This window comes from Protopterus annectens, chromosome 3.part0 (assembly GCF_019279795.1).
Source record: "Protopterus annectens isolate FY-2018-M chromosome 3.part0, PAN1.0, whole genome shotgun sequence".
NCBI classification, from domain to species: Eukaryota; Metazoa; Chordata; order Ceratodontiformes; family Protopteridae; genus Protopterus; species Protopterus annectens.
Genome location: NC_056731.1, coordinates 247,663,469 through 247,679,281, shown reverse-complemented (window position 1 = coordinate 247,679,281; position 15,813 = coordinate 247,663,469). Strand labels below are relative to the sequence as shown.

Sequence of the window (15,813 nt, the reverse complement as noted above, 5' to 3'; positions counted from 1 at the left end):
TCCATATGCTCCGGATCCAAAAAATACACACATTTAAGGTGTGCATCTTGAGAGAGCAACTTGTGCCCGCAGAAAATCCACTTTTAAATCCTTTATCTGTCAGACGCAGTCCTACCAAAGCATACACACTAAAGAAAAACAGTAGCAAATGACCTAGCAATTAGGGAAAAGGGCAGAAAGGAGAAAAGGGCTAATTACCTAAACTACCTTACACTGCAAACTACCTAAACCTACCAGAAAAAATACAGATGTGCTCTAAAGGTAAGGAAAGAAACCATCTCACCAATCACTATGCTTACTTTTCAAAAAAGCAAACCAGTCAGGCGAGCCAAAGACTGCAGCTGCAGAAATGAATGCAGGCAAGTTAGAACTGGGGAGCTGATGGAGGTGAGAGGATCTAGGAGTATGGGAAGCAGAGCCAAGACAGGCTAAAGACTTTTGAATTGGCCTGTGATGGAGCTGAAGTTCCACAGATTGAATCCAGACAGAGCAGACAACCATCAGATCTATCTTTAATAAAATGTCTGCATTTTCCTTTAGCTTCAAGTTTTTTTTTTTTTTTTTTCAATTCCACGCATGGACTTTTGATTTGTTTTTACAGCTACATTTACTAGAAAACATGAGTGTGACAAAATGGCCAAATGAAAAGAAAAAGTTCCATTATCACTTCACATCTAGTGCACATATGACAAAGTTTGTGAATGACAGGGACAGAGACTTGGAGACTTCAAATCCAGCACAACTATTGCACTTAGTGTCATGGTAGAGAAAATACAAGAACCACACACAAGTGTAAAAGACAAATAAAGCACAAATGGTTTGTTTTGGCTGGGAAAAGGCCAGAGTGAAATGATGGTTTAACATGTCAAGTCTGTAACATGTACCACAAAGGCATTTTTAAATGGCATGGAATTCAAAATAGACTATGGAGTAAAGTTGCTTTAGATTTATTCCAGCTGAAGGACAATCAGGGTCTCATGTGCTGACTCCTATTCAGACCACTCAGAAGTCATTACACTAAAATGTACCTTCTTCACAAGCTGGTATCACTCTAATAAAGCAACTTTTTTCAACAAGATATTTTTGATATATTTATCACAGATAATGATCCACAGTCTCTAAGTCAAGACTTTCGAGCTTTAACACAACAGTGGCAGTGCCAATATACTACATCTTCACTGAGATATCCTCGGTCAAATGGTTAAGTTGACAAAATTACCTAAACACTAAAAAGCATTAGGAAAAAGGGTGTAGCCATCTCACAGCAGGGCTGCTATCTTGTACTTCTTAAATAAACTCCTTCAACTCATGGGACTATCACCTTCACACCTGCTGATGGAGTAAATAAAGAAAATGAGAATAAAGCTCCCACATCTACAGTTCTATTTTAGACGGAACAAATGTCAAATGTCCAACCTACATGGAAAGAAGTTCGGCTAAAACAGAACTACTACTATGATAGACCATCTTAGGTATTACCAATACTGAAACAAGGACAGGGAGCCAGAATCATGGGACAACATGAAGATTTTGTCTTTGGACATGTCTATACATCAAGCTTAAACACTGTCAAAACATCTGAAAGTTTAATCTTAAGAAGGAACAGACAGTACCTGGACTAAATTTTTTTTTTTCAAGTTTCATAATGTGTTACAGAAAACTTTCTTCGGGGGTAGTTCCAGACAGGAACTATCACATGAACCACAAACAGAAACTGTTCCAGAGTGATTTACACTTGCATCATGATAAATGGTCAGTTTCTGTTACCAGACTTGATGACCACCTACCAGGTGTGACCTTGGAACCTGATACAATTGCAACATAATTTACTAGTGACTTTAAACTATCTACAGTTGACAGAATGACTGCATTACATGCTATGCTAGCAAGGACAGAATCATAAAACTTCCAGTCTAAAACAGTGCATGTTTCAAATGCATTTATGTTCCTGTATATATTTTGTGCAAGTATCTACTTCAAAAATAATGATGCCATTTGATGTCCTGGGTTTACAGTATAGTCTACTACAGTCTATATGTATATGCATTACTTCTTAATGCAAGCATTATGCTTAATGGGAAGTATGTAATATATCCTGCAATGTGCCTTTCAGAATTCCATAATACTAGTGCTCAAAGGGCATTATGAAGTTACTGCCATTGCACTAGGGTATGGCAACTTGTATATCTCCTCTGTGCCAGGATACTTATTCTTTTGCTATTAGTTCCCACTAATATTTACTGAACTCACAATACATAAGAGCATACATGCATACTGCTCAAAATAATTAGTGTGTGTGCTGTTTTCATTAAATCATTTTTCTCTACAGTTATCCTCAACTGTTAACCTCTAAAACATACTTTTTTTTTTTTTGATAACAGATGTGTATCACTCTGTACTTCTGGAAGATAGATTTTTTAGCTGCCATGTTTCTTCTTCAGGTTTCCATTGTATTTAAATATTAATGGAAGCCCTCACACCTTTTACACAAAAGTAATATCAGAATGATGGTGACAGCCTGAAGGGGGCTGATATACAGTGAACGGGATAAGATACTTGAAGTATGAAGAAAGATGAAAAGCCTCAGCACAGACTGCAAAGGAGAGAGAAGGCAGGGGCATTACATAAACATCTAGCGTCCCTCTGCAAAACGACAGAATCTGAAAAGGAAGAAACAGAAAAGAAAGAAAGAAAAGAAAGAGAGAGTTGATGGGCTGAGAGTGGTTATTTCAAAACAGACGTAAGAACATTATGCAGTTTACAAAAGGTGATTAAAATGTGGGCTACACTACCAGCATTTAGACTGAAATATGGAACAATTTAAAACACAAGCAGCACTAAAATAAACCTATAGAAAGAATATATTGAGTGGAATAAAAAACAAATATTAAAAAAATCACAAAAACACTAAAAATGCAAACTGTAAAAGGTAAAGGAAGAAAAACGGTGAGTGAGTAAAGAGCTGTTACACTATATGGGTAGACTACATTAAACTTTTAGTTATGTACTCACCATAACTTCAGATGTTTGGGATCCATCTCGCCTACATTCTGTACTGATGGGTTCGGAGCCGATCCCTCGGCTCCGACTCGGCACGCTTATGCTATAGAGCGAGGCCTCTTATAGGCTGAGCTATCTTTATCCCAGGATGCACCACCACTAATCCCCCAGATCTTGTTTGTCCGCATTCATGCACACATGCACAATTTGATTATATAACATTGTTAGATGTTTCAAGATGAAACAACAGGATTCGGACCTTCTGATATCCTCTGATCTCCAAGGAAGGGGGAAGGAGGGTGGGTTATTAGGAATGTAGGCGAGATGGATCCCAAACATCTGAAGTTATGGTGAGTACATAACTAAAAGATGTTATGTGATCCTATCTCGCCTACATTCTGTACTGATGGGACAGTGTCCCTAGCACCTAAATCCCGGGTGGCTCATTGGAAAACACTCCTGAGCACTGTGGAACCAAATGAAGCTCGTCCTCTAGATGCCACATCTAATTTGTAGTGGGAAATGAAGGTGTGCGGCGAAGACCATGTAGCCGCAGCACAAATGTCACTAATACCAAGCTTAGACTGAAATGCTATCAAGTAGCCATAGCCCTTGTAGAATGAGCCTTGACAGAGGTGGTAAGCTCTTTGTTAGAATAAAAATAAGCTTGAGTAATACAGTCCCTGATCCATTTGGCAATAGTGACCTTTGTGACAGCTTTGCCCAATTTGTTATCTGCAAAGTATACAAACAACTGATCTGTTTTCCTTGTTTGTTTGGTCCTGTCTAAATAAAAACGTAACTGTCTGTGGACATCTAGTGTGTGGAATATGAACTCCGCTTTGTTAGAGTATTTTGGGAAAAAAACTGGAAGCTCTAACGATTGTTGTAAGCAGAAACTAGAACAAATTTTAGGGACAAAGGAAGGATTTGGCCTGAGGGATACTCTATCTTTGTGAAAAACTAAGTATGGGGGTTTCACAGACAAAGCTTGAAGCTCTGAAACTCTTCTGGCAGAAGTAATCGCCACCAGAAAGGCTGTCTTCCATGATAGTAACTTTATATCACATGTAGCTGCCGGTTCAAAGGGGTAAGAAGTCAAGGCGCGTAACACTATATCGAGATCCCATGGAGGTGCAGGATGAGAAATCGGAGATCTTAATAGAGCAGCACCTTTCAAGAAGGTTTTACACAATCTGTTGCTCATTAAAGGTGGGTCTATGGATTCATGAAAATTAGAGATTGCTGCCAATTGTACCTTGATGGTAGAAACTGAAGAGCCTTGATTGAAAAGAGAAGTCAAAAATTTTAGTACCTCTGCTACAGGAATAGAAATGGGGTCCAGGCCCCGGAGTTGAGCCCAAATAGCAAATCTTTTCCATTTGCTAGAATACAGTTTCTTTGTAGTCGACTTATGGGCCGAAGATAATAGGTGTACAACATCTGGATCCAATGTATGACTCCTGACTATCGTCGGAAGAGGAGGAGCCAAGCCGTCAATTTTAAGGTGTGTAGGGACTGGTGGAATAGTCCCGACTGGTGAACAAGTAGGTCTGGGATCTGATCCAGGAACCATGGACCTTCCAGAGCATGTCTCCGAAGATAGGGGAACCACACTTGACAAGGCCAGTAAGGAGCAATTAAGATCATTTTGCTCCCCAAGAGAGATGCCTTTTGAATCACTCTGGGAAGGAGAGGAACTGGAGGGAAGGCATAAAGCAAGCCGGTGGGCCAAGGATGGACTAATGCGTCCATGGGGCTCTTCCCCGGAGCCGGGGTTAGGGAGAAGAACTCTTTGCATTTTGCATTCAGAGGAGTCGCGAAGAGATTGCAACACGGAACTCCCCATTTGCTGAAAATCTGACTTGCCACTGTAATATTCAGTGACCATTCGTGAGGAGAGAGGATGGTTCTGCTCAATCTGTCGGTTATCACATTGGACTTGCCCGGTATGAGAGTAGCCACTAGGAAGCGTTTGGTCAAGACTGCCTATTCCCAAACTTTCATGGCTTCTCTGCAAAGAGGATAGGATCTGGTCCCTCCCTGTTTGTTCAGGTACCAGACAACTGACATGTTGTCTGAGTGAACAGCAATTACGCCCTGAGGGAGATAATCGTGAAGGGCTTGAAGGGACAGAAGCACTGCCCTCATTTCTAAGACGTTGATATGAAGCAAAGTCTCTTCCGAGTGCCATTTGCCTTGGACTGACCTGCCCAGGGAATGCCCCCCCACCCCATCTGGGAGGCGTCCGTGGTCAAAATGGCCGCCGGAGGGGGTAGAACAAAGGGTCGTCCCTGATCCAAGTTGGAGGGCACTAGCCACCAGCGAAGGTCCCGTTTGCAAGATTCCGTGATCCATATGAGGTGACTGAGAGGGAGTTCCTGGAAGGACCACTGAGCTGAAAGAAGCCACTGAAGAATTCTCATGTGCAACCTTGCCAGGGGAACTAGAAGAACCGTGGCGGACATGGATCCTAATAGCTGCAGGACCATTCTGGCTGGGGCTTTGGATCTGGGAAGTAAGGCTCGAACTTGAGCCTGTATGGTTAGTATCCTGTCTGTAGGTAGATAGACCCGCATTTGGTTTGAGTCTTATCTCTACCCCTATGAATCTTATGCGTTGAGATGGCAGCAACACAGACTTTAGCCAATTGAAGGTGATTCCAAGGGAATTGCCCAGTGATATAGTGGCTTGTAGGCTCCGCAATAGTAGATGCTTGGAGGTGGCAGTTAGGAGCCAGTCGTCTAGATACGGAAACACCTGGAATCCTAGACTTCTCAGGTGAGCAGTCACGACCACCAAACATTTGGTGAACACCCTGGGGGCTGTGGTGAGACCAAAGGGCAGCACACGGAACTGAAAATGACTGCCTCCTAGGCTGAAGTGCAGATGTCTCCTGGACGCTTGATGTATCATGATATGGTAATAAGCGTCCTTGAGATCTATGGAGCACATCCAAACACCCTTCTCCAGCAATGGGAGAATGGTTTGTAGGGTGACCATTCGGAACTTGGACTTTCTGACTGAACGGTTTAGGATGCTGAGGTCCAAGATGGGCCTCAAGTCCCCGGTCTTTTTTGGCACCAAAAAGAATCTTGAGTAAGTCCCTAATCCGATCTGGTCTGCGGGGACTGGTTGGATGACTCCTTTTTGCAGCAGCTTTGAAACTTCTGAGGCTGCGATATCCCGTTGACTGGGTGGCGGGTCCGGGATTTTTCTGGGCTGAGGGGGGGGGGTGAGAGAATGGGATGGAGTAACCTCCGGCTATAATCCGAAGCACCCATCGGTCCTGAGTGATACCTTCCCAGGCCTTTAGGTGCTTCGAGAAAAGACCCCCGACTGGCTCCGGAGCTGCACAGCCGGGCAATCCCTCAGGGACTATGGAAGGCTGAAGAGCCACGAAAGGACTCGCGGTCTCCAGTGTTGCGAGGGCCTCTGCCACCTCTGGGACGGCGTCTTCCGGAAGAATTTCCCCCTCCTCTGCCTCTAGAAGGGGAATCCTCCTGCTGAGAGGGGTAAGGCTTCTGAGATCTACGGAACCACATTTTCCCTCCTCTTTTAGCCTTGGGATAAGGCCGAAAGGGAGTGGAAAATCGTGCCCCTACGGCAGTCAGAGTCTTACCCTCCTGTTCACAGCGGGTTAGTGTGTCCTTTACCTTGGGTCCAAACAGGGAGGACCCATCAAAGGGGGCGTCGGCAAAGGAAGACTTAAAGGCCTCCGCGAAATGACACAGGCGGAGCCAGGCTTGTCTCCGTAGAGCAATGCCTGTACCCGCCGCTCTACTCGCCCCTTCGGCCGCATAAGAAATGAGCCTCATGGACGAGTTCAAAATGGACGACATTGTAGCCAGCTGAGAGCCAACCGTCTGGGCCAGCTCCTGAGGCAGGTTACCCAAGAGGGTATCGGATAGCTCCTTAATCAGATCCCTCTGAAATCTGGTAAAGTGCGTAAGGTAGTTCAAGGACCTCAGTGTAAAGGCCGCTGAACTGAGGGCGCGCTTCCCGTACCGATCCATGCTCCTAGACTCCTTATTAGGAGGATGGACGGACGTCGAAGCCTCTGCTACATCTTGCTGGGTAGGAGATGCCACCACCAAAGCATCTACAGCCACACCTTTAGTTAGAAACTCTTTTTCAGGGGGCGCCGAAAGGAACTTATTCGGACGAGCAGGCACCAGTTCCACAGAGTCTGGGTGTTCCCACGCCCTTCGACAGATCAAATCCAAGAGCTCATCGAAGGGCGGAGACACCCAGGAGGCGGAGGGCTGAGCCCCGAAGGCCTTCAGGAACACCGACTCATCAGCAGAGGGAGGTTTGGACTGCCAGCCACCTCGTTGTTTTAGGGCTTCAAGGATGTCTGCAAAGGAGACATCATCCGAGGACAACTTAGGGGAACCCTCTGCATCATCGAGATCAGTGTCGGATGTTAGAGACTCATCAGGAGAGTCAACGTGCTTCCTCTTGCACGATCTTTTCCTGGGGGGTTCTTCCGAAGAGGCTTCAGAAGGACCTCCAGGAGGGGGAGAAACCCCAGCGGGGGTAACCTGAGGCCCCTGGGCTCCGCTGTCTAAGGACAGGGGGACTGCCAACGACCCAGTTTCCATATGCAGGGAAGGAGCTGGGGAAACCGTGGAGGTAGCCAAGGAAGATTTGGCTAATGCACTCCTCATAGCCCTGAAGGCGGGACCACCAGAATCCTGGGAGGGTCCCACCTCCGTGGCCACGACAGTGGACGGCACTCCCAACGCCGACGCACCAAGAGGGAGACTTGGGACCGAAAGCATCAATCCCGAAGCCTCCCCCCCAGGGCCGAAGGAAGAAGTCCGTGTACTGAACTCCGACCCAAGAGCCGGAGTTGGAGCAAGGGTCGGGCCTGACCCTAACACCTCCAAAGGTTCCACCAGCACCGGCTCCAACGGTGCCGAAGCTCTTGGAGGAGGAACCACAGTAGGGGAGTGGACCATCGGCTCCGAAGCCAAATGGGCTGGAGCCAAAACTAGCTTTTGGAACACCGGAGACTGGAAGAGTCGAAGGAGCACCCTTGTCGATGTCCGAATCAGACATCTTGGATGATCTAGAGGATACCGATCGGGCCCGAACCGATTTCTCCATCGGCTCCGAAGGGCTCGGGGACCGGCTCCGAATGGACTCAACAACTATCGGCTCCGAGGAAGATCTCAAGGAAATTTCCCTCGGTGCCGATAAGGACTTCGGCTCCGAGGGGGAAGAGTCTGAGCCGGTAACCCTTATCGGCTCCAATATCAGTGGAGCCGATGAGGGTGACCCGCCTCTCGATGCCCCAGACCTCGGCTCCGAAACCAGAGGGGTCAAGGCTGGAGGCATCGAGGCAGACCGTTCCGACCTCGGCTCCGAAGTCCGTGGAGCCGATGGAGAAGTCTGCTTAGATTTTTTAGCGGTCTATTCCGACTGACTGGTCGGAGCCGACGCTTTCTTCTTTTTAGAAGGAGACGGAGAGGAAGATAAAGCCTCCTCGAAGGAAGGCTTGATTAATCCCTTGAGGATTAATTTGTTCTTCCTCTCCTGGAGGACTCTTGATGAGAATGCGTGGCAGACACTACACGATTCTTGTAGGTGCTTGGCACCTAAGCAATAGACGCACGAGGAGTGGTCGTCCGTTATGGACATTTTAAAACCACACCTCGTGCATTTCTTAAACCCGGAGGGTTTGTGTTCTTTAGACATAACGGTCTATCTAAGTGAAAAATACTAAACTTAGCCAAAAGGTAAAGTTAAATTCAACAAATTTAACAACTTTAACAAATATATATATTTTTTTTTTTTTTTTTTTTTTTTTTACACTAAACAGTTAAACAGACAGAAAAGAGAGAAAGAGAGTCAAGACCCTCTAACTTAAACGGGTACTTGACCCAAGAAAGAGACACTAGTAGCAAAGCAACAGGGGAAGGCCCCTCTAACTAACACGGAAAACCTTCCCTGACTAAAAAAATCACGAATTTCTCAACAGAAATCAACCAATCACACTTATATAACAACAATAGCTGTTAAAACAGCTTTTGGGTTCAAAGTAAGGAAATTTGTGACAGGAAAAAGCCTAAATAAATAGTACTTAGCCCAGCCAAGTTGAGACAACGTCTAAGCTTGTTAGCGGCAAACGAGATCTGGGGGATTAGTGGTGGTGCATCCTGGGATAAAGATAGCTCAGCCAATAAGAGGCCTCGCTCTATAGCATAAGCGTGCCGAGTCGGAGCCGAGGGATCGGCTCCGAACCCATCAGTACAGAATGTAGGCGAGATAGGATCACATAACATCATTTGGTTTCTTCAATTTAGTAATCAGTCTTCAAATAATCAATTTCCACTGAATGTTCATGCACAAAAACTGCCCAGAACTGGACTACAACCCATGCAGACACAGAGACCCTTCTGAAAGATGACATGAAAAGAAGACAGTCTTCTTCCTGAATACAAAGACTAACCAGACCATTAAAGTAAAGAAATGCAAACAGGATACACTGCTGCCAGAGAGCAATTAAAATTTATTACAGTTTTCCTGGCTATATCATGGCCAAACTGGATAAAAATACCTCTGACTCGATTTCTCAGATTTCTTCTAGGTGTGATTTCACCACTGTCACCACCAGCTTCTTCAGATCCAACCATAGCAAAAAATTCTTCCAAGTTCTCCCCTTCTGCTTTAGCTAAGCAAAAGTTGCTGTATTTCAGGGTACCAGGACCATCAACCAATATCTATAAATAATAAAGAATACTGTTATCAGTGCATAGTATAAAAGAAGGCATTTGATATTAGGTGTACAAACAAAAACACATATGTCAGCTTCTGTCCTTCAAAAACCCTATCAATGCATTACACCAGCAATGATGTCTACAGGGTGGGTGTTAACAGTGAAATAATGTCTAACCCATGAGTATTGCAAACCCCAAGGTCCCAGGCAAAATATCTTCTCAATACCTGAATGGTACATTACTTCCGTGTAACACCCACCCAGGAGGGCATTATTGTCTCCAGGCATTTCTGCAGTTACCTCCTACTGTGCCTCTAGGTGTCAAACACTGCTTGTTCTCATTTGCATTAATAATTCCAAAACCATGCTACATACAAGGTATCAGAATGTTTATCTTCAAGCATACATGATGACAAACCCAACTGTTTTGATATTCGACCTCTGTCTAATGCAGCTAAAGAGATATTGAATAGTATTTCTATACTATTTCTTTGTATTGTAACTTTCATATTTCTCTAAATATCTCAACATTCAGGTAACACAGACAGAACTGTATAACCTAATATATGAAAGCTCACGGCTATATGAAGAAAATGCTGCTTGCAGTATGTGTCTTGCTTGAATGATTACTGAGATATCAATCTGTTTATATAACATTACAAAATTAATATTCACTGTTTTTATTTTGGCTTATAAAATCCGTTTTAAAGCATCAAATGAATGAACGCCACTAATCTAAAACTTAACTTATCCTGAATAGTTTGCATTTACAGTTTTCTTTTAACACTTATGGTTCCAGAGATATGAATATTTGTTTGAACTGTAAGGTGATAACTTCATTTTTTTAATGCTCAAGCCACATCCACTGGGAGGTAAAGGTATGCACTTTAAAGAGTTGTACTGGAGGGAATGAGTTAAGTTGTTTTGCTTCCGTTTTTTATTAGTATATATTATTTGTTACATTTTTTTATATAAAATAGTTCTTCCACCTTAAGTTTCAAAGTTAGTGCAGTATAAATAACTGTTACAAGAAGTATTTTACATCCAAAATATAGAAGTTTAACATCTACTCAATACACACATGCACATACAAACACACAACCATACACATGTACATAGAGAGATGTATTCGACATAAGCACACATGCATGCATACTCAAACGGATACAGACACACATTGATGCAGAGGAAAAAACTTGCAGATATTCACACACATACGCACACACAGACATACAAGGTTTTACATGTTGACACCTTATTTCTCCTTGACTGTCCAAACCTGGTCTGTCAAGAGACATACGAGCACATACAGCTCACAGCAGTGAGCTACTCGAACATCTACTATTATGGTAAACTTACTTACACAACTGTACTATATTCATCACTGGATCACTGCTGCAGTAACCTTAATTATATGGGTAGAATAACATAGTTTATAAAGTTTGGGAGAAAGAGAAAAGATGACGGTCCAGGAACCCCCAGAGAATTGCACTAGCAAAGCCTGCTCTAGACCTGGAAAAGTCTGTATTGGTTTGTATTGCTTTGTAAAAGTATGTACAGAGGATGAGGTTATTGTCTCAGGAATATTTCTAGAATCCTCCCATTTCCAAAAAGCCACTGAAGAAGTCAAGGCCCTAGTAGAACGTGTCTTGACACTATCTGGAAATTAATTGTTACAGTGGAAGCAATAAAAAGAAAAAAAACACTGAACAATCATTTGGAAACTGTCTGCTTTGACTCTATTTGGCTTTTTTTTCTTAAACTTCATAAGAAATGAATAACTGATAAGAATTTCTGAAGGTTTTCATTCTGTCAATATATTATCTTGGCTGTAGACATTCAGGTTATGAAGAAGCAATGCTTCCTTATTTTTAGGTTCTACAAAGAAGACAGGGAGATGGACAGCTTTAGTGAAATTAAACTTGGGTACCACTTCAGACATAAATGAAGAATTAGTTCTCAAAGAAATCGTATAACTTGGAAGATGAGACGAGGCTGAGCTTGCATCTCAGACACTCTTCTTGCAAAAGTCAGAGCAATTAGCAACACTGTTTTCCATGTTAAGAACCTCAAATCAGCCTGATGAACTGGTTCAAATGGAGCAAGAGTTATTTTTTCCAAAACAAATTTAACATGGTAAGAATCAGCCACCTGCTTTATAGGTGGATAGGTATATAGAAACACTTTCAAAACATCCTGACATAGGATGCATAGAAAGAGGGGATCCACTGGGAGAAATGGTCAGCAAGTGAACCTTGGCAGAGAAGTAAGAAAGTCCAGAAGATAAGGGTCTTAGTTCTTATTATGGCACCAACCAGAAAATATTTTCCATTTTCAAATATATGATTTTCTAGTAGCAGGTTTTGCTTCCTTTAATATCTGATAAGCATCCTCAGAAAAAATAAGTGCTTAAAATTTATTAAAATTCTACTCTATTGTATTCAACATCTATTTGATGTTGCTTCAAGCTGGGGTGTATCAAACAATCCCTGACTTTTGTGAGAAGGTCCAATATGTGAAGAAGCTTGTGGTAATTGTTCTAGGCTATTTCCAAGCAAAGGAAGAACCACTGTTGCCTGGGACAGAAAGGAGTCAACACAATGATCTCTGGAAAGTCCTTATGAATCATCAGAATGACCCTAGATATCAGTAAAAGGGTAGAATGGCATACAGGAACATTTGCATCTAAGAAAATGAAAGTGCATCTGTTTTCCAGGCCTGTTTGCAAGAAGTCCTGGTGCAGAATTTTGCTAGTTGTTTGTTGTGAATGGCGGTAAATAGAGCAATCTGAGATGTTCTCCACAGCTGAAACAAATCCTGGAAGACTCTCCTTATTCAATTTCCATTCATGAGACGGTCTAGGTCCTGTTCAGTCTTGTCTGCTGCAATTCTTTGCTCTGAAGGAATGTAAGACACCTGGAGAGTGAGATTATGCTGAATAGCTATATCCCAAGCTACCATGGCTAATCTGCACAAAGGGTCAGATCTGGAATCTCCCTATTTGATTGGTCAGTACAAAGGAGAGAAATTAGCAGTCAGAGTGAAGAAATCTTCAGGACTTTCTTGCCCATACACAGAGAAAAATGTACATATTCTGAACCTCTACAAGCTATAAACAGCAACAACTTTATATCCAGACAACTATATAATTACAGAAGTAGGAGGATGATGGGTGGGTGTGGCTACTGCACTAGTGAGGAAATTAAACATCTATTGTTATGGTACGTACAGCTTAAACAACTGTACTATGTTCAGCATTCTCACTGCTGCAATAGCCTTTTGGCTATATAAGGGCTGATTACCAAAGCCTATCCAGTTTGGGAGGACAAAGGACAGGGATCCAGGAGCCCCTGGAAAATGGTCCTAAACTTGGAAAAGGAATCCAGTTTGTAATACTTTGTAAAAGTATGTACAGAGGACCAAACTGCTGCCTACAGAATGCTTCTAGTGTCCACCTTTTTCCAACATTCTACTAGAGCCTTGGCACCTACAATAGTATGTGCCTTTATACTACCTGGAATTGATTTACCATGGTGGGTATAACAAAAGCCAACAGCTGAGGACAGCCATCTCAAAATAATCTGTTTTGACTTGTTGTTCTTTCTTAATCACATCATAAGAAATGAATAGATGTTCTGCTTTTCTAAAGGACTTCATTCTATCAAGATAGTACCTGAGCTGCCAATGCATATCCATATTGGAAAAGGTTTCTCTCTGACTCACTGCTACTACTACAGTTTTTGAGGAGAGATACCTGGTTAAGTAACAAAAAGTCAGGGAGAGGTCAGTTCCCTGAAGAAAAACTTGGATGGTCTATGGTAGGATCCTTTTTATTCTCTGGAAAATTACAGAGAGAAAAGGAGAGTAGTTTGGAAGAGAACAGTCAGTCCCCTACACTGCTCTGCAAAAGACATGATTGCCAGAAGAAGAAGAAGAGAAATCAGTCACCTGCAATAGGTAAGTTTTCCTGGACAGGTATTTAAATGGATGGAGAGTAACAGTCATCATCTGTTCTGATGAAGTTCTGCAGTTGATCCCTGATGGATGAAAGAGCTAAACCAACTAGAAAATTTCTCTGGTATTTTCTGAGAGGATTTCCCACTGATTTTGGTGGATATGTCTGTGCAGAATGATGCACTTTGTGCTGATGTCACTAATGCATAGTGAGGAAGGAAAAAAAAAACCCAAGAAGTGAGCCAAGTTTTGCTGGAGCGAAGAATATCTGACCATATCTGACAGTTTGTGATAAATTAAATAGCTAACAGACTGCTGTAGAAGCCAAGGAGATAGCCCTTCAAAGAGAAAGTCAAAGTTCAGCAATCAAAGATCTTACTAACCTATACAACATTATACTTGTGAGAAGACCTTCAGAAGTATTAGACTCAGTATCTGTATTGTGTTGCTTATACAACTCATAATGACTGGGACAGAATTATACCTCTAGGAAGTGAATAGTGCATTTATAATAGCTTAATGGAACATACTCATTTATAAGTATATTGCTGGGGATATCTTCAGTTCTACAAATAATTAAAAAATATACATGTAATGAATCTTGCTGTAGAAAGTTAGAAACATTACAGAAAAATCAGCCTTTATGGATATGTAACTATAGGTTTCGCAAGTAAAAGCCTATAAACGGTAAGCTGGTACAGTCCTGTATTTATTACCTTAGCTGGGTTAAGATCACAGAATAATATTCCTAGTTCATGAAGGTAGTGCAATCCTGTCACTAAATCAGCACCAAATTCTCTGACCACATCTTCATGTAGGTATTCATCTTGAGAAATAACCATTTCCAGGGATCCTCCTAAAAGAAATTTAAGAAATGTCAGTAAAACAATAAACTAGACAGATCTTCATTCTGGAAAACAATTTATCAAGACCTTTGTCCTAAGCACTTAAAAACTATCAGTAAAAATACCCACTATATTCAGAAGTCCTTTGAAGGCAAGCATCCACCAATGTTAAATACCTGCAGTAATGATGGAGTTTATTTCTACATGCCTAAGAGACATATTCAAATAAAATGATACACAATCAAATGTTTAATTCCAGATCTATGTTTAAATATCATTAGACAGCCTTTAGACAGAAATATCTTATTTTCAGAAAGATCTAGTAATCAGATTCCATAATTTTAGCAGACATTTTATAATTCTGTGTTATAATTAAGGAAACTCATTTTGGAGGGGCCATGATTATGTAAGAAATAAAAAGGGTGAACAAATGGCACATCAAGTAGCACTGTCCAAAAAACAGGTTCTCTGGTTCAGTTCTCATCTTGAGTGCCTTCTGTGCATGGTCTGCATGTCCCCTCTTGTGTTTGTGTGGGTTTTCCCAGGTGTTCTGGCTTCTTCCCACATCCCAAAGATATTATGTAGGTCATTTGGTGACTAATTTATATGTACTGTCTGAGTGAAGGAACATGTCAACTGATACTCACCAATCTGAGCGAGTGTTGATTGAGCAAAGAAATTTGCATAAAACAGCATTCTCTGACAGTGCGGTTTTCTTTTATTTAAGTTTGGGGAGACCTCCTACATGGAGATACAGAGTGGCTTGCTCCATGCAAAAATAACTTTCCTCCAAGGTTTGCACACTTAATTATTGGAGCTGTGAGCATGGTGCTGCATGCTTTGCTGTGCCTGCAATGAATGTTCAACAGACATATGTCTCAGCAGCTGAATTTTATTTCAGCCCGCCCCAAACCAAATGCATCCATATGGAAATGTCTTGACACCTAAAAGCCTGTACCTGTCTAAATGATGGAAGGGGTTACATTTTCATCAGCTGAAGTAATACTGTCTCACTATTAGTATCTTTTATAAGGAACAGTTTAAGTCCTTAGTGGGAAGTGTCTTGGTACGTCTGTAAGACAACAGGGCATGTATGAAGGGCTTCATGGATCTGCCTGGGGACCATTCACAGTATAAAATGCTCATGCCCTATACTAGTCGTGCATGCTTTTCCTAGAACTTAGTGTAAATTAGCCTTGTCCATTCTTTTTACACCAGGGGCTGGACTTGTTACTACGTAACTTTCTGGGGTTATATCTCAAAGACATTTTTACTTTTTGTTGGACAACA

At 42.2% G+C, this 15,813-nt stretch overlaps 1 protein-coding gene across 1 annotated transcript in view; it reads right to left on the bottom strand.

Annotated features, from left to right (window-relative positions):
• Positions 1–15,813, bottom strand: part of ULK4 (unc-51 like kinase 4) — a 4,087,308-nt gene that overhangs the window by 3,757,301 nt on the left and 314,194 nt on the right. The window contains exons 4-5 of the mRNA XM_044064733.1: positions 14,395–14,534; positions 9,566–9,728 (exon numbers count right to left, since the gene is read on the bottom strand). Of these exons, the coding sequence (XP_043920668.1) occupies positions 9,566–9,728; positions 14,395–14,534 (303 nt within the window). The remainder of the gene's footprint in view (positions 1–9,565; positions 9,729–14,394; positions 14,535–15,813) is intronic.